This window comes from Ictalurus furcatus, chromosome 8 (genome assembly GCF_023375685.1).
Source record: "Ictalurus furcatus strain D&B chromosome 8, Billie_1.0, whole genome shotgun sequence".
NCBI classification, from domain to species: domain Eukaryota; kingdom Metazoa; phylum Chordata; class Actinopteri; order Siluriformes; family Ictaluridae; genus Ictalurus; species Ictalurus furcatus.
In genome coordinates this window covers 18,285,302-18,306,642 of record NC_071262.1, presented here as the reverse complement: position 1 = coordinate 18,306,642, position 21,341 = coordinate 18,285,302, and the positions used below count along the sequence as shown (strand labels likewise).

The following is a 21,341-nucleotide window of genomic DNA, read 5'->3' as shown; positions in this document are numbered from 1 at the left end:
CACACAGGCACTGTTAGAGCTCAGAATTGGGAAGTGTTAGTATACATCAGGGCTGGTGGGGCTAATGTCGCTGTGTGAATACTAATCGAATTTTTGTATTATTTGCATCTTTTTATTTTTCAATTAAAATCCACATTTGAATGTTTAAGATCCCTTGTCTAAAAAATTGACTACATTACCCATGGTGTCGGTTGATGTAGGGAAAGAGTTTAGAAAAAGAGCATATTATATTACGCTTTATTTTCAGTTCGCTTTCTAATTATCTATAAAATACCAACAAGTCTGTGTCCTACAAATTATATTACATGTATATTATATATAAGTAGTTAATGCCCAGTAAGTGTTCTCGCTTTATCTCAAATGTCATTCTGTTAAGCATTTAGTGCACTTTGTACATTTAAAGTGCCATTCATCTTTATCCTATGTAGTGACCACATAGTGAATCAGAACTGATTTGTAATAAGGCTTTATTGAGTGAATAGCTGAAGGCGGCATATTTCCCTGTAGACAGTGTAGAATGTAAAATCAACCCAAGTGTTAGTGACAAAAAAAGATTACTCTGGGTAAATAAATATAAATTAATTTACAGCATTAATGTCTATGACAAGATTATGCTGATTGTTAATGACCTCATAGTTTCCTTTAGAGGGGGGCACGGTTGCTTAATGGTTAGCACTGTTGCTTCACTACTCCAGGGTTGGGGGTTTGAATCCCGTGTGCGTAGAGTTTGCATGTTCTCCCCGTGCTTTGGGGGTTTCCGGTTCTCCGGTTTCCTCCCCAGTCCAAAGACATGCGTTGCAGGCTGATCGACATCTCTAAATTGTCCGTAGTGTGTGAATGTGTGTGCGATTGCACCCTGTGATTGGTGGGCACCCCGTCAAGGGTGTCCCCTGCCTTGTGCCCCGAGTTCCCTGGGATAGGCTCCTGGCTCCCCCTGTGACCCTGTGTAGGATAAGCAGATGGATGGATGGATTTCCTTTAGAAAGTGACACAGTTATTTATGTTTTGATTTTCACTCTATGAGTATAGGTTAATTATTTTAAAATACGGTTGAACATAAAATCGGATATAATTCAAATTCTGATGACGTTTATTTTGTGCCGATATTTGCTTTGATTCTATATTGTGAAATTCTACATTCAAACTGTTATTTTTGTGGATACGCCAAAATCATCACCCGTCATTTTCTCTGTACTAAACTGAGATGCAAGACCGTGATTGTGAGAGACACTACAGAAGTGCCATAACAACACTGAATCCTGAGTGAAGTTAAAGAACTATGCAGTGACAAGTATAGTTAAAAAACCTAGTATTGATTTTAAATGAAATGAAAAGGTTGAGCCACAGCCGAAGGCTTTTCAGTACTGTATTGCTGAAAACTTGCAGTCCAGAACATTTCAGCATTAGAGCATTATGCGTGGTTAAGGTCTGTGCATTGGCACAAAACAAGATCCTACTTTGCCAACTGCTCGTATCATGAGGAAAAGGCGTGAAAGTGTGTTCTGCAGGATATCAGTTAGTCCGTTAGTCTGTTATTTTCTCTCTCTCTCTCTATGCCTGCTTTGCCTCAGTGATACTCTTCCAGTTACAAAACAGCGGATAACACTAAAGAGTTCTTAGTTACAAAAATAACTGAGTACAAACAGGCCAGAATTGTCCCTGTCAGAGTTGTTTGATGAAACTGATGCATAGGCTAAAGTTTAATTACATTCATTGAAAAACTAACAAGAAATGAACAAGGAAATAGCAGTTGATTTATAGGCGTTTTCTTACCTCTTATCTCTCTAAGGAATGTTTTCAGAGTCTCAGCCTTTGGCTTGTAGCAGATGTGTGAACTTCCTCTGTTTCACCTCTGTGTCTGTTCTGTCTTCCTGGCTCTCTTTCCTTTAGGCCAGTGAACATAACCTTCTTCTCTTCTCTGCCAAATTTTTACCCTCCCACACAGGGTATAAGTAGACAAACCAATCATGGACTAACACAGGACAGGTGAACACATTCAGAGAACGAACCACAGGGCAGAGGTCTCCCCTTGTGCCACCAAAACAGCTCAGACCTGTCAAGGCATAGACTCTACAAGACCTCTGAAGGTGTGCTGTGGTATCTGGCACCAAGACGTTAGTAGCACATCCTTTAAGTCCTGTAAGTTGTGAGGTGGGGCCCTCCATGGATTGGACTTGTTTGTCCAGCACATCCCACAGATCAGATTGAGATTTTGGGGAATTTGGAGGACAAGCCGACACCTTGAACTCTTTGTCACGTTCCTCAAACCATTCCTGAACAATTTTTGTAGTGTGGAAGGGGACATTATCCTGCTGAAAGAGGCCACTGCCATTAGGCAACACCGTTGCCATGAAGAGGTTTACTTGGTCAGCAACAATGTTTAGGTAGGTGATATGTGTCAAAGTAACGTCGACATGAATGCCAGGACCCAAGGATTCCCAGAGCATCATACTGTCTCCGCCGGCTTGCATTCTTCCCATTGTGCATCCTGGTGCCATCTCTTCCCCAAGTAAGCGACGCACATGCACCGGGCCACCCACATGATATTAAAGAAAACGTGATTCATCAACCAGGCAACCTTCTTCCATGGTTCAATTCTGACATCTTTGCAGTCACTGTCTTACCATACCGGTTCCAAGCATTGGTGATTTAATATTTAGCTTCTTACCCCAGATCCTCCTGTGATTTGAAAATGATAATATTTGCATATTTGAATATATTCACAATATTTGAAAATGCCAGCTGCTCTTCATAGCAATGGTCCAATATTACTTGGGCCAGAGTCTTGCGAATCCATGGGCTGTGAAAGCTGTCATTTCTCTTACCTTCATGGACGATCCTCAGCTGACGAGTGCAACAACCTTTTTGCTTAGCAAGTACTCACCATTTCATTTTGTTCCTATGCAAAGAAAAGAGAAAAGACACAACACCTATGGACCATCTGTACCAGAACTCTCAGAATGTTGTCAGTTACAGTCTCATCAGACCACATCTCAGTGTATTTGCACTCTTGTGTATGATTTTTTTAATCAGTCAGATGAGGAAACAAAATTGGTAGAAGTGGTGGCTCAGTGTTTAAGGCTTTGAGATACTGATTGGAAGATTCCTATCCCAGACCCACCAAGCTTCCATGGTTGGGCCCTTGAGCAAGACTCTTAACTCTCAACTGCTCAGTTTTATCCTGTCTCAACTGTCAGTCACATTGAATAAATGTAGCAGCCAAATGAGCAAATATACACGTACGCCATAACATTAAAACATATAATACATATAAACACAGACTACAGGGAGCTTTTTAGAGCTGGATATAGTTGATTGATCAATTTTTTTTTGAGTTTTAGGTTATTCAGCAGTTTGAAGCAGTTGTTGCCAGACAGTGTTTTCAGGTTGTTGCACACAGACCTGTATTGATAATCGCCTCCCCTTACATATCATGCAAAAAATGGTCTGAAACCAGGTTGGAGTTCATGTCTATTCATGACCTGAAAGTTATGTCTACCCCACACATGACATAACAGTTATGTCTAGCCCCGTACATGATATGACAATTGTTATGTCTAGCTCTGTACATGATATAACAGTTATGTCTAGCGCCATACATGACATAACAGTTATGTCTAGTGCCATACATGACATAACAGTTATGTCTAACGCCGTACATGACATGACATAACAGTTATGTCTAGCGCTGTACATGACATGAAATAACAGTTATGTCTAGCGCCGGACATGATATAACAGTCATGTCTAACTCTGGACATGACATAACAGTTATGTCTATCCAAATATATAACTTGACATAATAGTTAGTTCTAGCCTCATACATGACATGACATAATGGGTATGTATCCCTGTACATGACACGACGCAATGGTTATATCCATCCTGTAAGAAAAAATGATGAGTATGTTGAAGATATCAATGAAGAATAACTTTATTCCAGCATGACCGTGACAAAGTACATGAAGCACTTCAGGTTCATCAGAGTCAAAGTGAGCCCGGAACAATATCAGCACAAACTGTATTTCAAACCAGGTTTTCTGAACGTGATGTAAATAAAGTTTCACTCTAAATGTAAATTAAGGATAGCATTTGATGTGATGACTTTCCATTCTCACAGAACTGATGTTGTTTCAGGTGTGACCCCCAAATGGTGAGGTGATAGGATTGTCTAGACACACGTCTTTCTGAATGATAATTACGGTCACATACCCCTTTGTTCAGTGATGGTTCTTGATGTCCCACTGCTGCTCCCATGCGATAACTGATTGAATGTCACTTTAGGTGGTATTATACACATACTGCTGAAACTGAGGTGAATTGTCCCTTTGATAATTCAGCCTTTTTCAGGGATGAGCTTTTTAAAACAACTACCTTGGAGTGGAATCTGTTTAGAGGCAGTGTGTAATTTCTTACAGTCCCCGTATGTGAAACGACATACCGGTTAAAAGATCTAGCCCCGTACACAAGAGGACATAACAGTGATTTATATCACCGTACATGACATAACAGTCATGTCTAGCGCTGTACATGACATGACGTAACAGTTTTCGTGCGATAGCGCAGCATATGGTGCAGCAGGTAGTGTTTCTGGCTTACAGCTTCAGGGTTTGATCCTGAGCTCAGGTTACTGTCTGTATGTAGTTACACATGTCCCTCCCATGTCTGTGTGGGTTTCGTCTGGGTTCTCTGGTTTCTACTCAGCTCCTAGTGTCATTCTAGTAGGTGGATTGGGCATTTTATTTTATTCTAAATTGACCCTTGTTGTGAAAACGTGTGCATGGTGTCCTGTGATCGACTGGCATCCCATTCATGGTGCGTTCCCGCCTAATGCCTAGTGTTCCACCATGATCCTGACCAGTGTAAAGCAGTTACTGAATGGTGAATGAAGAGATGAATGGTCGAAAAATAGAATTACACTGTCAGTGGATTCACCATGGCACATAACTCCTATAACAAATGTGAAGAGGAAAAAAAAACTATGCACTGTCATTAACTGTGCAATGATGCAGGATAGTCATTTTGCTGTCACTTCTTAAAACAGTAGAAACACTGAGTCAACAGTGACACTCCTAAGTGACTCATAGCCTGGTCACTAGCACATAACCTTAACTTCTGCAGGCAGAATGAGGTAAACACTGGCTTTGTGTAATTATATATATATATTTTAAATATTGACCATCCATGCAAAATGTATGATCCAAAGCCACTTCCTGTTCAGAAGACTGCACGCTCTTTGTGTCTGGCTCAGCAGTCGAACTCTGCGTCCTCCACCTGCATATCCTCCTGGATCTATTCCTGTAGTACTGCTCACACCTCTAAAAAGGAAAATGGGCCGTGACAGCCTGGTATTTGATTCACGTTGTGGGCTGTGTTGCCTGGCAGATATTGGTATGGGATATTGGTATGTCTCTGGAGAGCTCAAATTTCATCACTATACAGCATCTCCAGCAAAATTTTTCCCAATAGGTTTCAATTGGAGTTCATTGTTTTTTTGTCCAGAAGAGACCGCTGCGTGCGGTTGGTTGGACTTTAATTCTGCAGAATCATGAAAAGGCACCAGCAAAGATATACTAAAATAAAAGTACTTCCAAATTCTGTAATACATTTTTTTCACTTTATTTGTTAATTAATTTTTTATACATATTCCAGCTTTTCAGCCTTTATATTTCTCATTCCATAACCTCAGACAGGCTGAGGCTTGACCTTGTCTAGACGTTTCCAACTTTTCCCAGCTGTCAAAGTGTCATGTAGAGTAATCACTTTGATGTGGAAGGTGTTTGAAAAGAGCTCCTGTTTGCTGGCTAAGCAGCTCGGTTTCTGGCTTGTTGGCTGCTGTCAGGTCTTTTAGTCTGATGATCACCATGAGCAATGCTGCTGAAGCTGTCAGGTGAAGAGAATCATTTTTAACCATCAATTCAATTTGATAAAAAATCCTTTCCTTATAAATTGGTAATACAGTGACTTTTGAGTGGAAATGGTTGATATTAAGCTGCTAATGGGTTTATAACACTTTAATACAGATTTGCTTTAATTGTAACACATACTGTATATTACATAACATAGATTTGCAACAGTGCACCAGTGAAAGTGTGGCCATTGTGCCTGTTAGTCCCAGTGAAGGAAGTGTGGCCTCTGTGCCTATTAGTCCTAGTAAAGGAGGTGTGACTTCTGTGTCAGTCTCATTACAGGAGGTGTGGTTGTGCCTGTAAGCTCCAGTGAAGGAGGTGTGGCCTCTGTGTCTGTCTCATTGAAGGAGGTGTGGCCTCTGTCAGTCTCACTGAAGGAGGTGTGGCTTCTGTGTGAGTCTCACTGAAGGAGGTGTGGCCTTAGTGCCAGTATCAGTGAAGGAGGTGTGGTCGCTTTGCCTGTCAGTACCAATGAAGGGGGTGTGGCCTCTGTGTCAGTTCCAGTGAAGGAGGTGTGGCCTCTGTGTCAGTCCCATTGAGGAGGTGTGGCCTCTGTGTCAGTCCCAATGAAGGAGGTGTAGCCTCTTTGTCAGTCCCAGTGCAGGAGGTGTGGCCTCTGTGCCTGTCAGTAGTAAAGTAGGAATGGTCCCTGTACCTATCAGTCCTAGGAAGTTGACATGTCCTCCTTTGGAGGAGTTGCAGCCTCTGAGTTTGTTAATTCCTCAGTGTTTGTTTTGTTTTTATATTTTTTAAGGAGGCCTTTTTATCTGTCAGTCTCTGTAAAGTTGGTGTTGGCTTCCACTTGTCAAAGCCTTTGTTTAAAATCTAGATTAAAATCTAACTGTCTGCATTACACTGTATTGCATTGTTAACAAAATATGCACTAAATCATTTTTCTATTAAATTGTTGATTTGCTACTTTAAATGTCTCTTCTGTACATCAGATAATCACTTATCATAATGCACATTACATCATCTCAGAAGGACAGATGCAGGTGGATGTGTTCTTTCACTATTATTGATTGATTTGATCCTACTGACACTCAGTCGATAACAACTTAATCCAGCAAATGTTTTGCCAAGGAGTAATTGGAAACACTTAGCAAAAGCATTAGCAAGCCTAATTAATTAATGCAGTCGACTCATCTGCTGCTCACTGCTCCAATTTCTGTTCGCTGAGCATGGAGAGGGTGTTTCTCCTCTCAGAACGTGCATCATGTTGATAGATTTAGCGAATAACACACTTAGCTGTTTTGAAAACACAGAGACAGACTCTTTAGGCTGGCAGGAGACGTTGTTTTCTCAGGCATCTGGCACAACGCGTTCAAGAGAATGGCAGCAGATCCCGTAAGACAGAGTTCAGTACATTCTCTCCTCCTCTCTCCTCCTGTCTTTCCCTCTGTCTGGATGTCTCTCACGTACACACAAAGATACACACACATGCACAGATACAATGTGCCCGGTCGCAGTTACACACAGTCTCTCCATCTTTTTTCATTCCTGTTGCCATGTTGCCTGGTGACACGCTCTTTATGCAGTTCTCCATGGAGAGTAACTACACGAGCTCACACACTCGTCAGTGTGAAAGAACAGAGCTCGACATTACTGACACACGTACATCTGCACATCCATCCAATCCCTGAAGCATAATTTATATCAGCACAGTCTGGAGTCTTATTACATTTTTTATACAATAATTCCCTGCTGTGAAATGCTACATGTCAGCAGTGACAGGTGTGCAGTATTGCTCCTGTTTGTGTGTGTCTATGTGTGTGTCTTTCAGAGGCACACTGCAGAGCTGCAGTTAATCCAAGCCACTGGTGACAAAAACTTTTTCCTCAGTGTGATGGGTTTTAGGCAGTTGCATCAATGCTGTCTAGATTTAACTATTCTATTTAATCCACTTAATACATTTTCAGAAGTCACACGTTTAACCGAAATATGATAGATTTGACCAGATTTGATTAAAGGTGGTTATTTTTGAGTCACACTACACGTTTTTCTCACCTTCAGCAGCTGTCAGTAAAATATCTGGTGATAGAATAAATTTGTTAATTGGCGACAAAACAAAATATAGTGGACCACCAACATCCAACCAATCAGGACATCTGTTCTTCTCTTGTCTCCTGTCACTCATGTTGCTTGTCAATTCAGAAAGCTCCTTGTCTAGCATTCAGGCATTCAAACCAAGGCAGCATGTCTAAGTTTTACAGCTGTGGCTTTGGAAAAACATGAAGAAAAGGCTGTATTTGTTTTAATATTTTCTGTTTTAAATCAGTCTTCAGTGAATTTCTGCAAAAATGGGAAACTATGCCTTTAAGTATGCTTTAATACTGTAATTCTATACAGTCCCTATTATTCTTGGATATAAAAAAAAGCATAATGTACTGCTGTTTTACATTTGCTCATTTGGCTGACAGGATTGAAGGTTGCAGTTGAATGTTATGGATTTTGCTCAAGGACCCAACATTGGCAGCTTGGCTTTTCTGTGATTTGAGCTCACAACCTTTCGATCAGTAACCCAAAACCTTAACCACTGAGCCGCCACTCCTACTATTTTGTATTTTTCCAAATAAGAGAAATGTGAAATGTGTGTGTATCCTTTAATAAGACAGTAATAACTTAACAATACAAAGGCAAAACCAATAGAAAAATAGTTTGTGAACCAAAGCACACTGAAAAAGTCAGGTTTTACCTTTGAAGAAGGCAGTGTGTGAATACTGTTGTTATTATTGGGGTTGTGAAGGTCTGGTGAAGCTTGAATATAAAATCAGCTTTACTACAGTTAATAATTCTATAATAAGTCATTGTTATAAGAAACTAATCATTTTTATATACTAAGGCATAATTTCAGTAAACATTCTCATTATTAAGGCAACTTTCTCATTATTATTGCTACGTAAATCATTAACAGGCAGATAAAAGCATATGCCATTTTAATACCTGCCATTAGGTTGTAGTAATTTTGTGCATACAATTTTTGTTCTGTTTGGCTGCAGTACATCACAGTGTGGGTGCAAAGTGAAGAAATTTGTGAACACGCCACCCTCTATTTCGCAGCTTTAGGTAGAAATAGCCCAAACTGCATATTCATTGAGGCAAACATGCAAAACGGACAAGATGTGCTGTTTTGCTCATGTGTAAAATAGTCACCCATTTTATCAAGTAGAGGTCAACTGATGGTGGATTTTACCAATAACTAAGTTGGGCAGTAGCTGCTGATAACCGATTAATCAACTGATTTAACGTTGATACTGAATGAAAACATAACACTCAAAGTAAAATATTGCTGAACTTTATTATAAATATAAACAGTACTGACTGTACCATGAAAATGTACTGTACATTTTCAAATGAAATAAATATATAAATATTAAAGTAAATAAAAGCTATACATCCAAATTGAACCAAAAAGTAACACTCCAAATAACCAATAAAAATAGAGACATCCAAAATGATTTTTAAAAAAACAACAAAAAAAAAACAACACTTCAAATAACACAACAAAATTGATCAGTTTTTATTTCGCCTCTAGAGGACGCTCTCATACTGTATAAAGACAGCAGACCCTTCTCAGCTGCTCCCGCAATGGACACAACCGTGAAAAGCTATCAATGTGGAATTTTGCAGAAAACCGATAGTTCCAACAATCTGTTATTAGTTCTGATTAATCAGCAAAACCAATCGATCGGTCGACCTCTACTATCAAATTGCTTTTCTTCATTTTGGGGTATGTGCATTTTTGCAGCCAGCTACTTGTAACATATTCCAATCAACAATTATAATTACTACTTTCAGATTTATTCCATTATTTCTCCATTATTCCAGCTAACTAATATAAAGGTGATCAAAATGATTTTTCTGAAATACTTGACTTGTTTAAGTCTCTTTCAACCTTTCAGACAGAGAACATTCTTAATCTATGAAAGAACTTACATCAACAGATTTTAGCAACTGTAGCAGAAAAGATTATTTCTTATTACACAAGGCTGTGACATGCATTTATTATTTTTCTGATTTATCACCTTCAGAACAGGCTTGTGGTTTTCAAATATTGGGCATAATTTAGAGCGATGATATTTTGCTTCAGAGACAAACACACACATGGACTGAGTCTTACAAATGAGCTCATTTATCCTGCTGTGCTGCTCGTTTGTCTTCTCACTCTCAGTATTCATCAAGATTGTGTTTTTGGGGTTTTACGGAGTGACCCAGTTTAGCATGATATGTATGTGGAGTGCATAGACCTCTCACCAGCTCATCCTCTCTTCTCAAGCTTGCAGTGAATAGGTCAGTGAAAATGCTGACCTATTTGCCACAAAAAGCTTCACTGATGCTCTCTCTGTCATGGGTCATGGTTTGTGTTGTAATGCAAGTTTTGCATTAAATGTTAAATAAATCATTACTAAATCACCACTTGGTTTGCTCTTTCCGAGCTGGCACATTGGAAGGAGAAATGAAAGTGAGAAGTCAAACATTTGCATTTGACAATGCTAAGCTTGCAGTATGCGCACATTTGATGAACAAGGATCGCAGGAATGGTGTGTACTCTGCACATGTGTCTTTGCACGTGGGAGTAGTGGAGGAGATGTGGTTTACGTAATGCATAGGTTAGCAACCCACACGCCATGCTTTGGAATCCAGCGTTTGTCAAATATTAAATAACAAACAAGCTTTAATGAACACACTTAAGATCAGCCTGCTGATGGAGGTTCTTTAATGACATGCATCAAAAGGATGGATGTTATTGTTTTCCTACAGACTGAAGTATCTGCGTTGTCAAGCCTGCGAATGGACATGTTAAAACATTAAATGTAGCAGTAGAGAGCTCAGTGAGATCGGAGCACTCTGGAATCTTGTCCTCTCTGGAAGACTGTATTTATACTGAATTTTCTATTTCCTATTTCACATTATTTTCAATGGGAAAATTATTATACCTATCACACTTAAATATCACTAGAAACACCTAAAAACTGTCCATCCATCCATCCTTCCATCCACCCAGACTGCTTATCTTACACAGGGTCGCAGGGGAACGCAGGGAACTGTGACTATCCCAGGGAACTCGGGGCACAAGGTGGGGGACACCCTAGACAGGGTGCCAACCCATCACAGGGCACAACTGCACGCACACCCACACACCCATTCACACACTACGGACAATTTCGCAATTTTCTACAACTCATGCCTTTGGACTTTGGGAGGAAACCAGAGTACCCAGAGGAAACCCACCAAAGAACGGGGAGAACATGCAAACTCCACACACACAAGGTGGAGGAGGGATTCGAACCCCCTCCATGGTGTGATTGAGTGTGTGTGAGATGCCCTGTAATAGTGAGGCATCCCTTTCAGGGTGTATTTCTTGTATCCAGTCTTCCTGGAATAATGCATTTATGGAGGATGATGGTGTGAATGAATAAATGAATGATTCCACCCTGTTACAGCTTGCCTGTTTCTAATCCAATATCTTTATTCCTTAGAGCTTTTCTAGGCCTCTTTGCTTTCTTTTCAACCCATATTTTTCAACAATTTGGAATTTTGGAATTAATTCATTCGTCCAATCATTCAGTCATTCGTTCATTCATTCAGTCATTCGTTCATTCATCTTCAGTGAGCAATTTATCCCGATCAGGGTGCTGGTGGATCTGGAGTCTATCCTGAGAACACTGGGCATGAGACGAGTATCCACCATTAACACACATTCACACACTCATTCACACCTACGGTCAATTTAGCCTAAAGAAATCCACCTACTGGTATGTTTTTTGGGAGGTGAAGTAAAACCATAGCCCTGAGGAAACTCATATGGACACTGGGAGAACATGCAGAAATCCACACACACAGTAACATGGTCAAACAGGATCAAACCTGGCACCCTGGAGCTGTGAGATGGAGCAATACTTCCACAGCATTAAATTCATTTAATTGCTTAAATTTTAATTTCACAACAGTAACAAAACATAAACATGACAGTTGTGCTGATGCCATAGACTGTTTTGACTCCATTTGTTGGCTGGGTAGGAATTTAGGGCACGGGAGTCAGGCCTTTGAATTACAGAGCTGTCTGTTCTTTTTATTTTTAAACTCAAAGGCTAAAAGGTGCTTTTCAGCACAATTCATGTACTAAAAAACAGTTTTGCTGCTTGGCTCGGTTCAAATTAGTTCATCTCCGCATTTTTAGCTTGTTGTTTTTTTTGGACAAATCCAGTTATCATAATCAAAGTCAGAACACAAGCAGACAACTTCACACAAGGATAATCCATTTGAAAACAAGAACATGAGCATGGCCAAAAACCAGGAGAAATAGAAACAAAGAATAAGCCTTGGACTTACAGACAAAAGGCAGTATTTGCAATGAGACAAAGACACGAGAGTATAAATAGACAAAAAACAAAAAACACAGAACAACTGGACATAGCAGTGACAGGGCAGGGGTGGAGACATGGCTAGAATCAAAACAAATGTACATTTCCGGTCATAAGCACATAACTTAACCTCAAAACAAGTTAGCTCTGGTTGCACTGTAAATTTGGAATTTGTGACATCTGATATAAACAATGCACAGGTGTAGACAATCACTCATTACCTGCTTGTTCTCTCTAACCCCTACCTCCTTCTTCAATGCTTGACCACACGCTCACTGTCACAACTGCTGTATATACCATATACCATATACAGTCTGTGACTGACTTTTTTCAGGGTTCATTAATTTAATGAAAATAATGTTTTGACTAATTTAAAGGAGATGTTTTGTTATTTTTAAAGCCCTTTGCTGCCTGCAAAGTAACTCTTATTACATTTAAAAGATTGCAGAGCAGTTGCATTTAAAAGATTGACAAGCCTTCCCCTTTCTATCAACCAATGCCACACCTTCTAGTAAAACTAAAACATAAGTTGCCTTTTGAGGAAATGGGGCATTGATTGCAGGGCCAGAAAAATGTAAACAAAAGGCCAGTTTTTAACAAATTGTACCCTTCAAATGGTAATATTGTAAATGACATTTTAAGGAATCTTTGACAGTGAAACTACACCAATCAGCAATGACATTAAACCACCTGCCTAATATTGTGTATGTTCCCCTTGTGCTGGCAAAACAGCTCTGATCCATCAAGGCATGGACTCCACAAAACCTCTGAAGGTGTGCTGTGGTATCTGCAAATCCTTTAAGTCCTGTAAGTTGCAAGGTGGGGCCTCCATGGATCAGACATGCTTGTCCAGCACATCCCACAGACGCTCGATTGGAATGAGATCTGAGGAATTTGAGGCCAAGTCAACACCTTGAACTCTGTCATATTCCCCAAACCTTTCCTGAACAATTTTTGCAGTGAGCATTATCCTACCGCCATTATGGAATACCGTTGTCAGAAGGAGTGTACTTGGTCTGCAACAATGTTTAGGTAGGTGGTACGTGTCAAAGTGAAATCCAAATGAATGCCAGCACACGAGGATTCCCAGAACATCACCCAGAACATTTCCCATAGTGCACCCTGGTGCCATCTCTTCCCCAGGTAAGCAATGCACACACACTCAGTCATCCACATGATGTAAAAGAAAATGTGAATCATCAGACCAGGCCACCTTCTTCCATTGCTCCATGGTCCAGTTCTCACGTGGCCATTGTAGATACTTCTGGCGGTGGACAGTTATCAGCATGGGCACTCTGACTGGTCTGCACTGTGTGTTCTGACATATCATAGCCAGAGTTGTGTTAGAAATAGCTATGATAATAGCTATGATAGAAATAGCCAGCCATTTCTATCATAGCCAGCATTAACTTTTTCAGCAATTTGTGCTTCAGTAGCTCTTCTGTGGGATCGGACCAGACAGGCTAGCCATCGCTCCCCATGCACATCAGTCGCCAGTTCGCCAGTCCTCTCCTTGGACCACTTTTGGTACTAACCACTGCATATTGGGAACATCCCACAAGACCTGCTGTTTTTGGAGATGCTCTGACACAGTCGTGTAGCCATCACAATTTGGCCCTTGTCAAAGTCACTCCGATCCTTACACTTGCCCATTTTTCCTGCTTCCAACACATCAACTATGAGAACTGACTGTTCATTTGCTGCCTAATATATCCCACCCCTTGACAGGTGCCATTGTAACAAGGTAATCGATATTATTTACTTCACATGTCAGTGGATTTAATGTTATGGCTGATGGTGTACAGTAGATACCTAATAAAATGCTTTATGATAAATAACTGAACAACAATCTGGGACTTTAAGGTGGTTAAATATGCATTTGTGCTCTACCATTTCATATTGTTTTATACTGTAAATTGGGCATACAGTAAATAATTGGTCTGGATTCATAGAAGACACTTGTTTTCAACTGAGCAATTGTTTCTTTATTTTTATTATAGTCACCGTTAATTATTTGTGAATGCTGTGTATGACTGCGTATGAGTTCCTTCATCATGCAGCAGAGTGCAGGGAAATGAGAAAGCCTTAGCAACAGGGAGATGATGCAACTGCTGCTCAGGCTTTTCACACTCTGGGCTTTTTGCCATGCCAAATGGTAAATATTACACACACTCATCATACACACACACAGTTTCACAACAGTCTAATGCACAAGTTTTACTGATCCTAAGCTTTTGTGCTAAAAGTTTTATTGCACTGTTTTAGAAATTAAGCCCAGAAAACCTTCAGGAATTAATCAATTGCGTTATTCTGTTTGCTTAATAATAGCAGCATGTAGAACCCAGGACTGTGAAGCTTTTTCCACTTTGCTTACCTAATTAATGTTCCCATAACCTTTCCAGGAGACTTTTGTATGTGAGATACTGTCAGCATTAGGAAATATTAGCTTTCCAAGTCAGACGGTGTGTCTGCTGTGTCTGGACTTACAGTAGTGTAATGTGGTCTCAGGGGCATTGAAGCGAGTGTTTTGAAGCTTAGCACCTGCTGGCATGTCTGAGATGAGCTGTGGGCCATCAGACGTCTGTGCCAGGCAGTGGTGTGTGTCTGCAGTATGATCAGCAGGACCGTGAAAAAGCGTTTCGCACTAATACACACCCCAGTGTGTTCGTCACCACTCAACAGACCCTGTCTACAGGAATAGGTCCGAGAACTAAAATTAAATTTACACAATTACCCCAAATCCTTCAGCCAAGACATGTTTGGGGGTTGATACTTGCTCCTTCTTTTGTACTGAAGCTACAAGTACTGAAGCTAATAAATAATGGAAGCCTGTTCCACCTAAAAGTGGGCCTTGCTGGTTTAGGACACAGTGTGGCTTGCTGTAATGTTTAAACATGATGAAAACGTTTAAACCTTGTATAGAAGCAGCCATCTTGGACCATGAGAATCACTTTAATCTTCAGCGTAGTGCAATGATGGTTTTGTGATATTAAATGCAAGCTAAAAATTACACTGTTATGATCTAACCTGAGTGAGGTTAGAACTACATGCAAGACTGATATCTGAAGCTGGAAGTTTTGCATATTACAATATAATTTCACTTATTTAGGAACAAGTTAATGAGATTTTGGTTGAGAGAATTGAAATGAGAGCAAAATCAAAAAACTCCCCAAATTTAAGCTGGAGCTTGCAATTTTTCAACATTTTCCACAGATTTCCGCCAAGACATGTCATGTGACATCATCACAATGCACATTCAGACAAAGGCCTCTTAGATTCATGCGCGTTGAACATGAGTACAGCTAAGAGGTCTCATTTACCAACAAACATCACTGCGAAGGACTGAAATTTTGTGCAATTTTAATGTAATTTAGCCAATTCAAATAGTTTTCCACAAAAGAAAAAACTACTAACAATTTTGAGAAAAAGCCACCACAAAATCAAGCATTTTGGGCTGCAACAATCACAGAAAAACTCGGTGAAATCCTGTAAGGACTGTATAATACTGCATTCGAATAAAATTCTTAACTTGGAATGTCTGACCTCTGACTAGGAAAAAACAAAGAAACTCTGAATTCCTACTCGTTTCTCTTAACTCAAATCAACATGGCTGTTCACAGGATCAATAGTAAATGAAGTAGCACTTCTTATCTTTAAATGAGTTAAACTGTATATACTAGTATTTGCTTGAAATCAATCAACATGCAGACGTATTTGTTTGTTATGTCTATTAGATTTTACAGGTTGCTGTTTTGAGGAGAAAAATATACGCTCATCATCACTCATCAAATATATCACTCATCACAGTTAGATGGCTAGCTTATTATGGAAGCGCATCTATGTTCCCAGGGTCCTACGTTCCCCATATCTATATGGCACATAATCAACACATGGTGATTTAAAGTTGGAGTTAGGCTTCAGCATAAGTGAGAGCTGGGACATGTTCATACTTAACATTTTGTTCCTTTTATGACCGTTTACTGTGTTTTATAGGCTACAGTATGGTATTTCTTCAGTTTAGTCTATAGATTTCACTATTGTTCATGCATGGAACTGTATGAGTGTATGAATGTACAGTAGACTAACAGCTATTTTTAGAGCAGCACAAATGAGGGTTCAGCATGTGCAACCTAGATAATTTTCTAAGTTTATAACTTTCACAAGTTTCAAGTGTGGATGAAGGATGGATTTGAAACTAATGTATGTTGTTATTCATTTAGATGTGTCTTTGGTATTTAAAGTTAAAAGGTAATAAAGTTAATAGGGCCCTAGAAAATGGATCCTGACTACATAAAACCCTTGGAAAAGCTTATTCATTGTGTGAACTGGGGAACAGAGGACCCTGGGAACATAGGAATGGTGATCCATGCCTACCCCCCACTTTGTAGCATGGAGCACAAAAGCAATACTTACCACTTCTGAGGTAAATCGAATGAAGCCTTAGTCTCTTAAAAGTAAAAAAAAACTTAAAGAAGCTTATTTTGAGCACCAAACATGTCTTGGCAGATCAAACTACATTTAAGTGGAAAATGAAAATGAATTTGTATTTGTTAAACTGACACTAGATGAAGTGTTTGGCTTTCTGTATAATAGACTGAACTGATGATGGCTACATAATTACATAGTTTCTTTGATGAAGAAGAGTTCTAATGAAGTGGAAAAAAATGCTTTTTGAACAAGTATTAATAGCAACCATCTAAAATTCGATGCAAATTTTCCATCCTGTGGCCGTAGATATTTACAGAGATACAACTGAAGGCATGACACACTGTCTTTGGCGAGTAAACAGGCCTGTCTGTGCGTTACAGGCAGATCTAATACGCCTCCTGTATTGTGTGTGGTTTCTGTAGATTTAATGCTGCAGATTTGTTCCTTTGCTTCAATATGTGTTGGAGAAAAACGCTGACAGGCTGCGGGCGCTGTGTAGCAGATTTGTGTTTTTTTTTCTTCATAAAAAGCTGACATTACTACATAATAGACCTTCTGCTTGCTGGCAGGTGGTGACACGAGCCTTATGAATTGCTACACCATTTCCTGGGATGTTACATATTTATGGATTATGTTATAATGTTTAGGATGATAATTATGTATGTAAGGAGGATTTTTCTGTACGTTTAAGCACTGCTGCCTCCACTGTCCCATACTTTGAGAAGCTTGAGTGTGGGTTACGTAAATGTGTGTGTGGGACAGTGACTAAGTATGGAGTTTGAGATTTTAAAAAAAAGAAAAATCAAAAATATACCTAAAAATAAATCTCTAAAATATTTTTATGCACATTTGGCTAAAGGTGAAGCATCCAGGAGTCCCAGGTAAAAGTGGACACTTTCAGAGTGGTCCAAAAAAAACTGTTTATGTTCTATTGTAATAGTTAGTTTACTACAGTGATGTTGTATGTCCTGCATAACTGTTTAGATAGCATTCTAGCTAGTTAAGTTATGCTAACATTAGCATGCCGGCAATCATTAGCACCTAAAATTCAAATGCTGCATTCAACTTACCTTGGAAGTTGATCTTGAAATGACATGTCATTTTCAACCTCTGTGTGCTCGAGCTACAAAGTTTGTCTTTTGTTATCAACAAGCTATCAAGACAACTGTGATGAATGATGTATATTTGCCTTCTTAAAACACTAAACTGTATAGTCAGTGTTATAGATTTAACAAGCGAATATGTCTGTATATAAACGAATCTAAAGCAAATACTTGTATATACAGCATAACCCATTTAAAATAATAATGCTACTTTGTTTATAGTTGATTCTCTGTGCAGCCATGTTGATTTGACATCACGTGCTGAACTCCAAGTTGAGGAAACAGTCCAGAGTTCAAGAGTTAAGGGGGCGTTTGCTTTTTCCTAGTCAGACGTCGGAAATTACGAGTTATGACCTTTAGTTGAATGCAGCAAAAGTTAGCTGCTTAATAGGAATTTAGCTATTTTAAAAGGAAATTAAAAAAAAACAAACTTTAGATGCATGTCTCTTCATTTCACTATCACATGGTTTGTGACAGATGACTGTGATTAGCAAAACACATGAAGCCAAACACATCTTTTTCAACTGCTGCTCTTGTGGCATCACAGGTCAGTGTAACACACCGGAGGAAAGCGCTGTCTGCCCTCTTCCACATACATGAGCTCACAGAAGCCCATGATTGGCTAGTGTTGCTGTGATGGACAATGAAGGTCACAGTTGGCTGTGGCATGGTCAGGATTCCAATTTGTGATCTTCTAGAGCTGAGATTTGTATTTAGTGTCTGGATTTTTTATTGTTTTTTTGTTTTTTTGGGGTTTTTTTTAAATCTCAGAAGTATAATCTGTAATTTCGACCAAATTCTTATCCCAATCAAATTCAAAGGAAACAAAATCCATGGCAAAATATTAATTTATGAAATTCATCACAGAAAAAAAAGCATTTTCTTTAATGTGGCATGTGCTGTATATACAGTCATTTCATATTCAAAAACATTTGTCAGCATTCAATCTCCAAAACTAAGGCCTCAAATTGAAACAAAACATTGAAAGAGAAACCCGAACACTGGTGGTGCATTCCGTATCATTTCAATAGTACGGGAACTGTAATGGTGAAATATAATTCTCATTGTGAGAAAAGGGTTTAGTCAAGTATGGTGTGCACCCTGTTTCATTTCTGGAGAATCTCTGAAGGATGTGTGATTATTAATAAGCTCCCTGTTGCCATTTCAGTGCTGGCAAACTTTCGTGGAACGGTTCAGCATGGGCTGCCCCTGGAGATTGGAGACACGGTGCAGATTTTGGAGAAATGTGAAGGTAATTAGAAAATATTCTTTGAAAACCCAGGCAGTGCTTACTGAAGTGACGTCTTCTAACAAAGCTCTGAGGTCACTAACAAAGCTCTATAGGACTCTATAGTGGATGAGTATAGTATGTTTAAGAGTAAGTTTACACGTGAACAGTGTAGTAAAAACGGAAAAGTTTTTCCTTTGCGTTTTTGAAAAGTTTTGTGTATAGACGACAACATTGTCAAAACGATCCCCATTCACACGGATCCGCGAAAACGACTAAAAACGCTGTATTATGCATGCCAGGCCAGTAGTTGGCGATGTCACTACGCGCCTGCGCACATAAGCATTCACGTCAACGTGTCCACCATATTGTTCCCGGCAAGACTGCCCTATAAACAAATACAAGTAAACAGGGGAGCTGTGTTTTTTCTGGATAAAAAGCACAATAACATTTACATTTCTCAAGCAATTTCACTGGTTTATGATCTATGTGGAGTACAAAATAGTTCTGTCTCCAGTTACTTAGAATCTCGATAGTTAGACTTGGAAAATTATTCATTGTCATAAGGAATTGTGAAAACTCATGCTTGTCAAACATAGATTCAGCTTATTTTCCTTGGTTAATAAATGCTGAGACGTCCCTTATGTATTATAATTTAATGTACATGAAATATGCGTAAAGTTTTTTTCATTATAGAAATGGATTTTTCTGTCTTCAACCCCATCTTTTAGCTTTTCTTGTGCTCCAGGTCAGAATTCTGTTAACAAAGCTTGTTCATTTTTAAATACTGAAAAAAAATCAAAATAGTGCAAATAGCGATACAGTGGCAGTCAGTCTGCTTTCTATATTTATTAGCAATAAAAGGATACAGATATAATCCAAAATATAATTATAAGATTTTCAATACTTTTTGTCGGTGTACATGCGGGTTAATAATTTGGTGTGTGTAACAAATGCGTCTCCGCTGGTCGTAGTAGTGATGCAGTAAATCTACACTTTGCTGGAGAAGCACAAACACAGTCCTGCAGTTTTGAAGGTCTCATGCGTTGTTTTGAAGTACTCGCGCGCATGCCTATAGACTGAACACTTAATACGCGTGTGCGTCATTTTCAAAAACTTGCACTTTGAAACCCGTTTTCAAACGTTTGCGATTTCAGGCCCCAAAACGCCGTCGTCGTGTAAACGAACAGCCAAACCGCATAAAAAGTTTTTTTCCGTTGTCATGTAAACGGCCCCTAAATCTTCTTTCATCTCATTATAATAGCTCCTCATTGGTCTATAAAATATAAACGCATATAGTTCTAATTATAATGAGGTATAATTGTCATTGTAATTATATTAATCCATAATTGCCCATTTGAACAGTGTTGGGTTTTTTTTTTGTTTATAATTGCTATTTAAAGTACAACAGATTGGAGTGGATGTCACCAGCCTTCTTGTCGATGGCCAGTGCGATCTTTGTATAAATGTTTTTTTCTTACTGCACAAGAACAGAGCATACTCTCTTAGCTTTGCTACTCTTGTGTCGCTCTTGTGCAGTAAAAATCTTTAGCCTTGCAAACCTCAATAACTGATGAACTGTTTTTAACTTCCCATAATGAAGATTGCCTTTTGTCGAAACGGAGATGTGATTTTCTGAAATGTCACCATTTGTCCTTTTAGGATGGTACAGAGGATTCGTTGTAAGGAATCCAAATGTCAAGGTAAGCCGCATCTGTTCTGAGAAACACGGCAGGTCACTGATTGACTGACTTTGAGTATTCTCTCTGTATTGCTTATGCATGCAAACTGTAACAGGAAGAATTCATTTGCAACTGACAATTCCATTACCTTTACTGTGAGCGACGTGGTGGCATGATGGAGCCCGATACATCACACAAGGCTCTGAAGTGTTTTATTCCTCTTATACCACAGCAGTTTTCTCATTTTGTTATTAAAGAGCATGTCGCACTGTTTATCAGTTTATATAAGATAGTTATTATATAAGACTACATAAGATAAGTTTCCCAGAAGACAAAGTAATAACAATTTACACCGATCATCCTGTTCAAAAGTTTATACCCCCCGGCTCTTGACGTATCATTTTACTTTCTTGAGCATCAGTGAATGTTTGCACCTTTTGTAATAGTTGTGTACGAGTCCCTCAGTCGTCCTCAGTAAAGTAGTCAAATATGCAGAATATGCTGGAAAAGCAAAGAATGTGCAGGACGTGGAGGATTTTTCTGAAGAACAGTAGGTAGTTTAACTGCTCAGGACAAACAAGTTACTCTGAACAATTATCACAACATATAAACACAGACGCTGATCA

General features: G+C 39.2%; 1 protein-coding gene across 1 annotated transcript in view; it reads left to right on the top strand.

Moving 5' to 3' along the window:
- dock4 (dedicator of cytokinesis 4) overlaps positions 1-21,341 on the top strand; it is an 88,363-nt gene that overhangs the window by 4,870 nt on the left and 62,152 nt on the right. The window contains exons 2-3 of the mRNA XM_053631224.1: positions 18,974-19,057; positions 20,696-20,736. Of these exons, the coding sequence (XP_053487199.1) occupies positions 18,974-19,057; positions 20,696-20,736 (125 nt within the window). The remainder of the gene's footprint in view (positions 1-18,973; positions 19,058-20,695; positions 20,737-21,341) is intronic.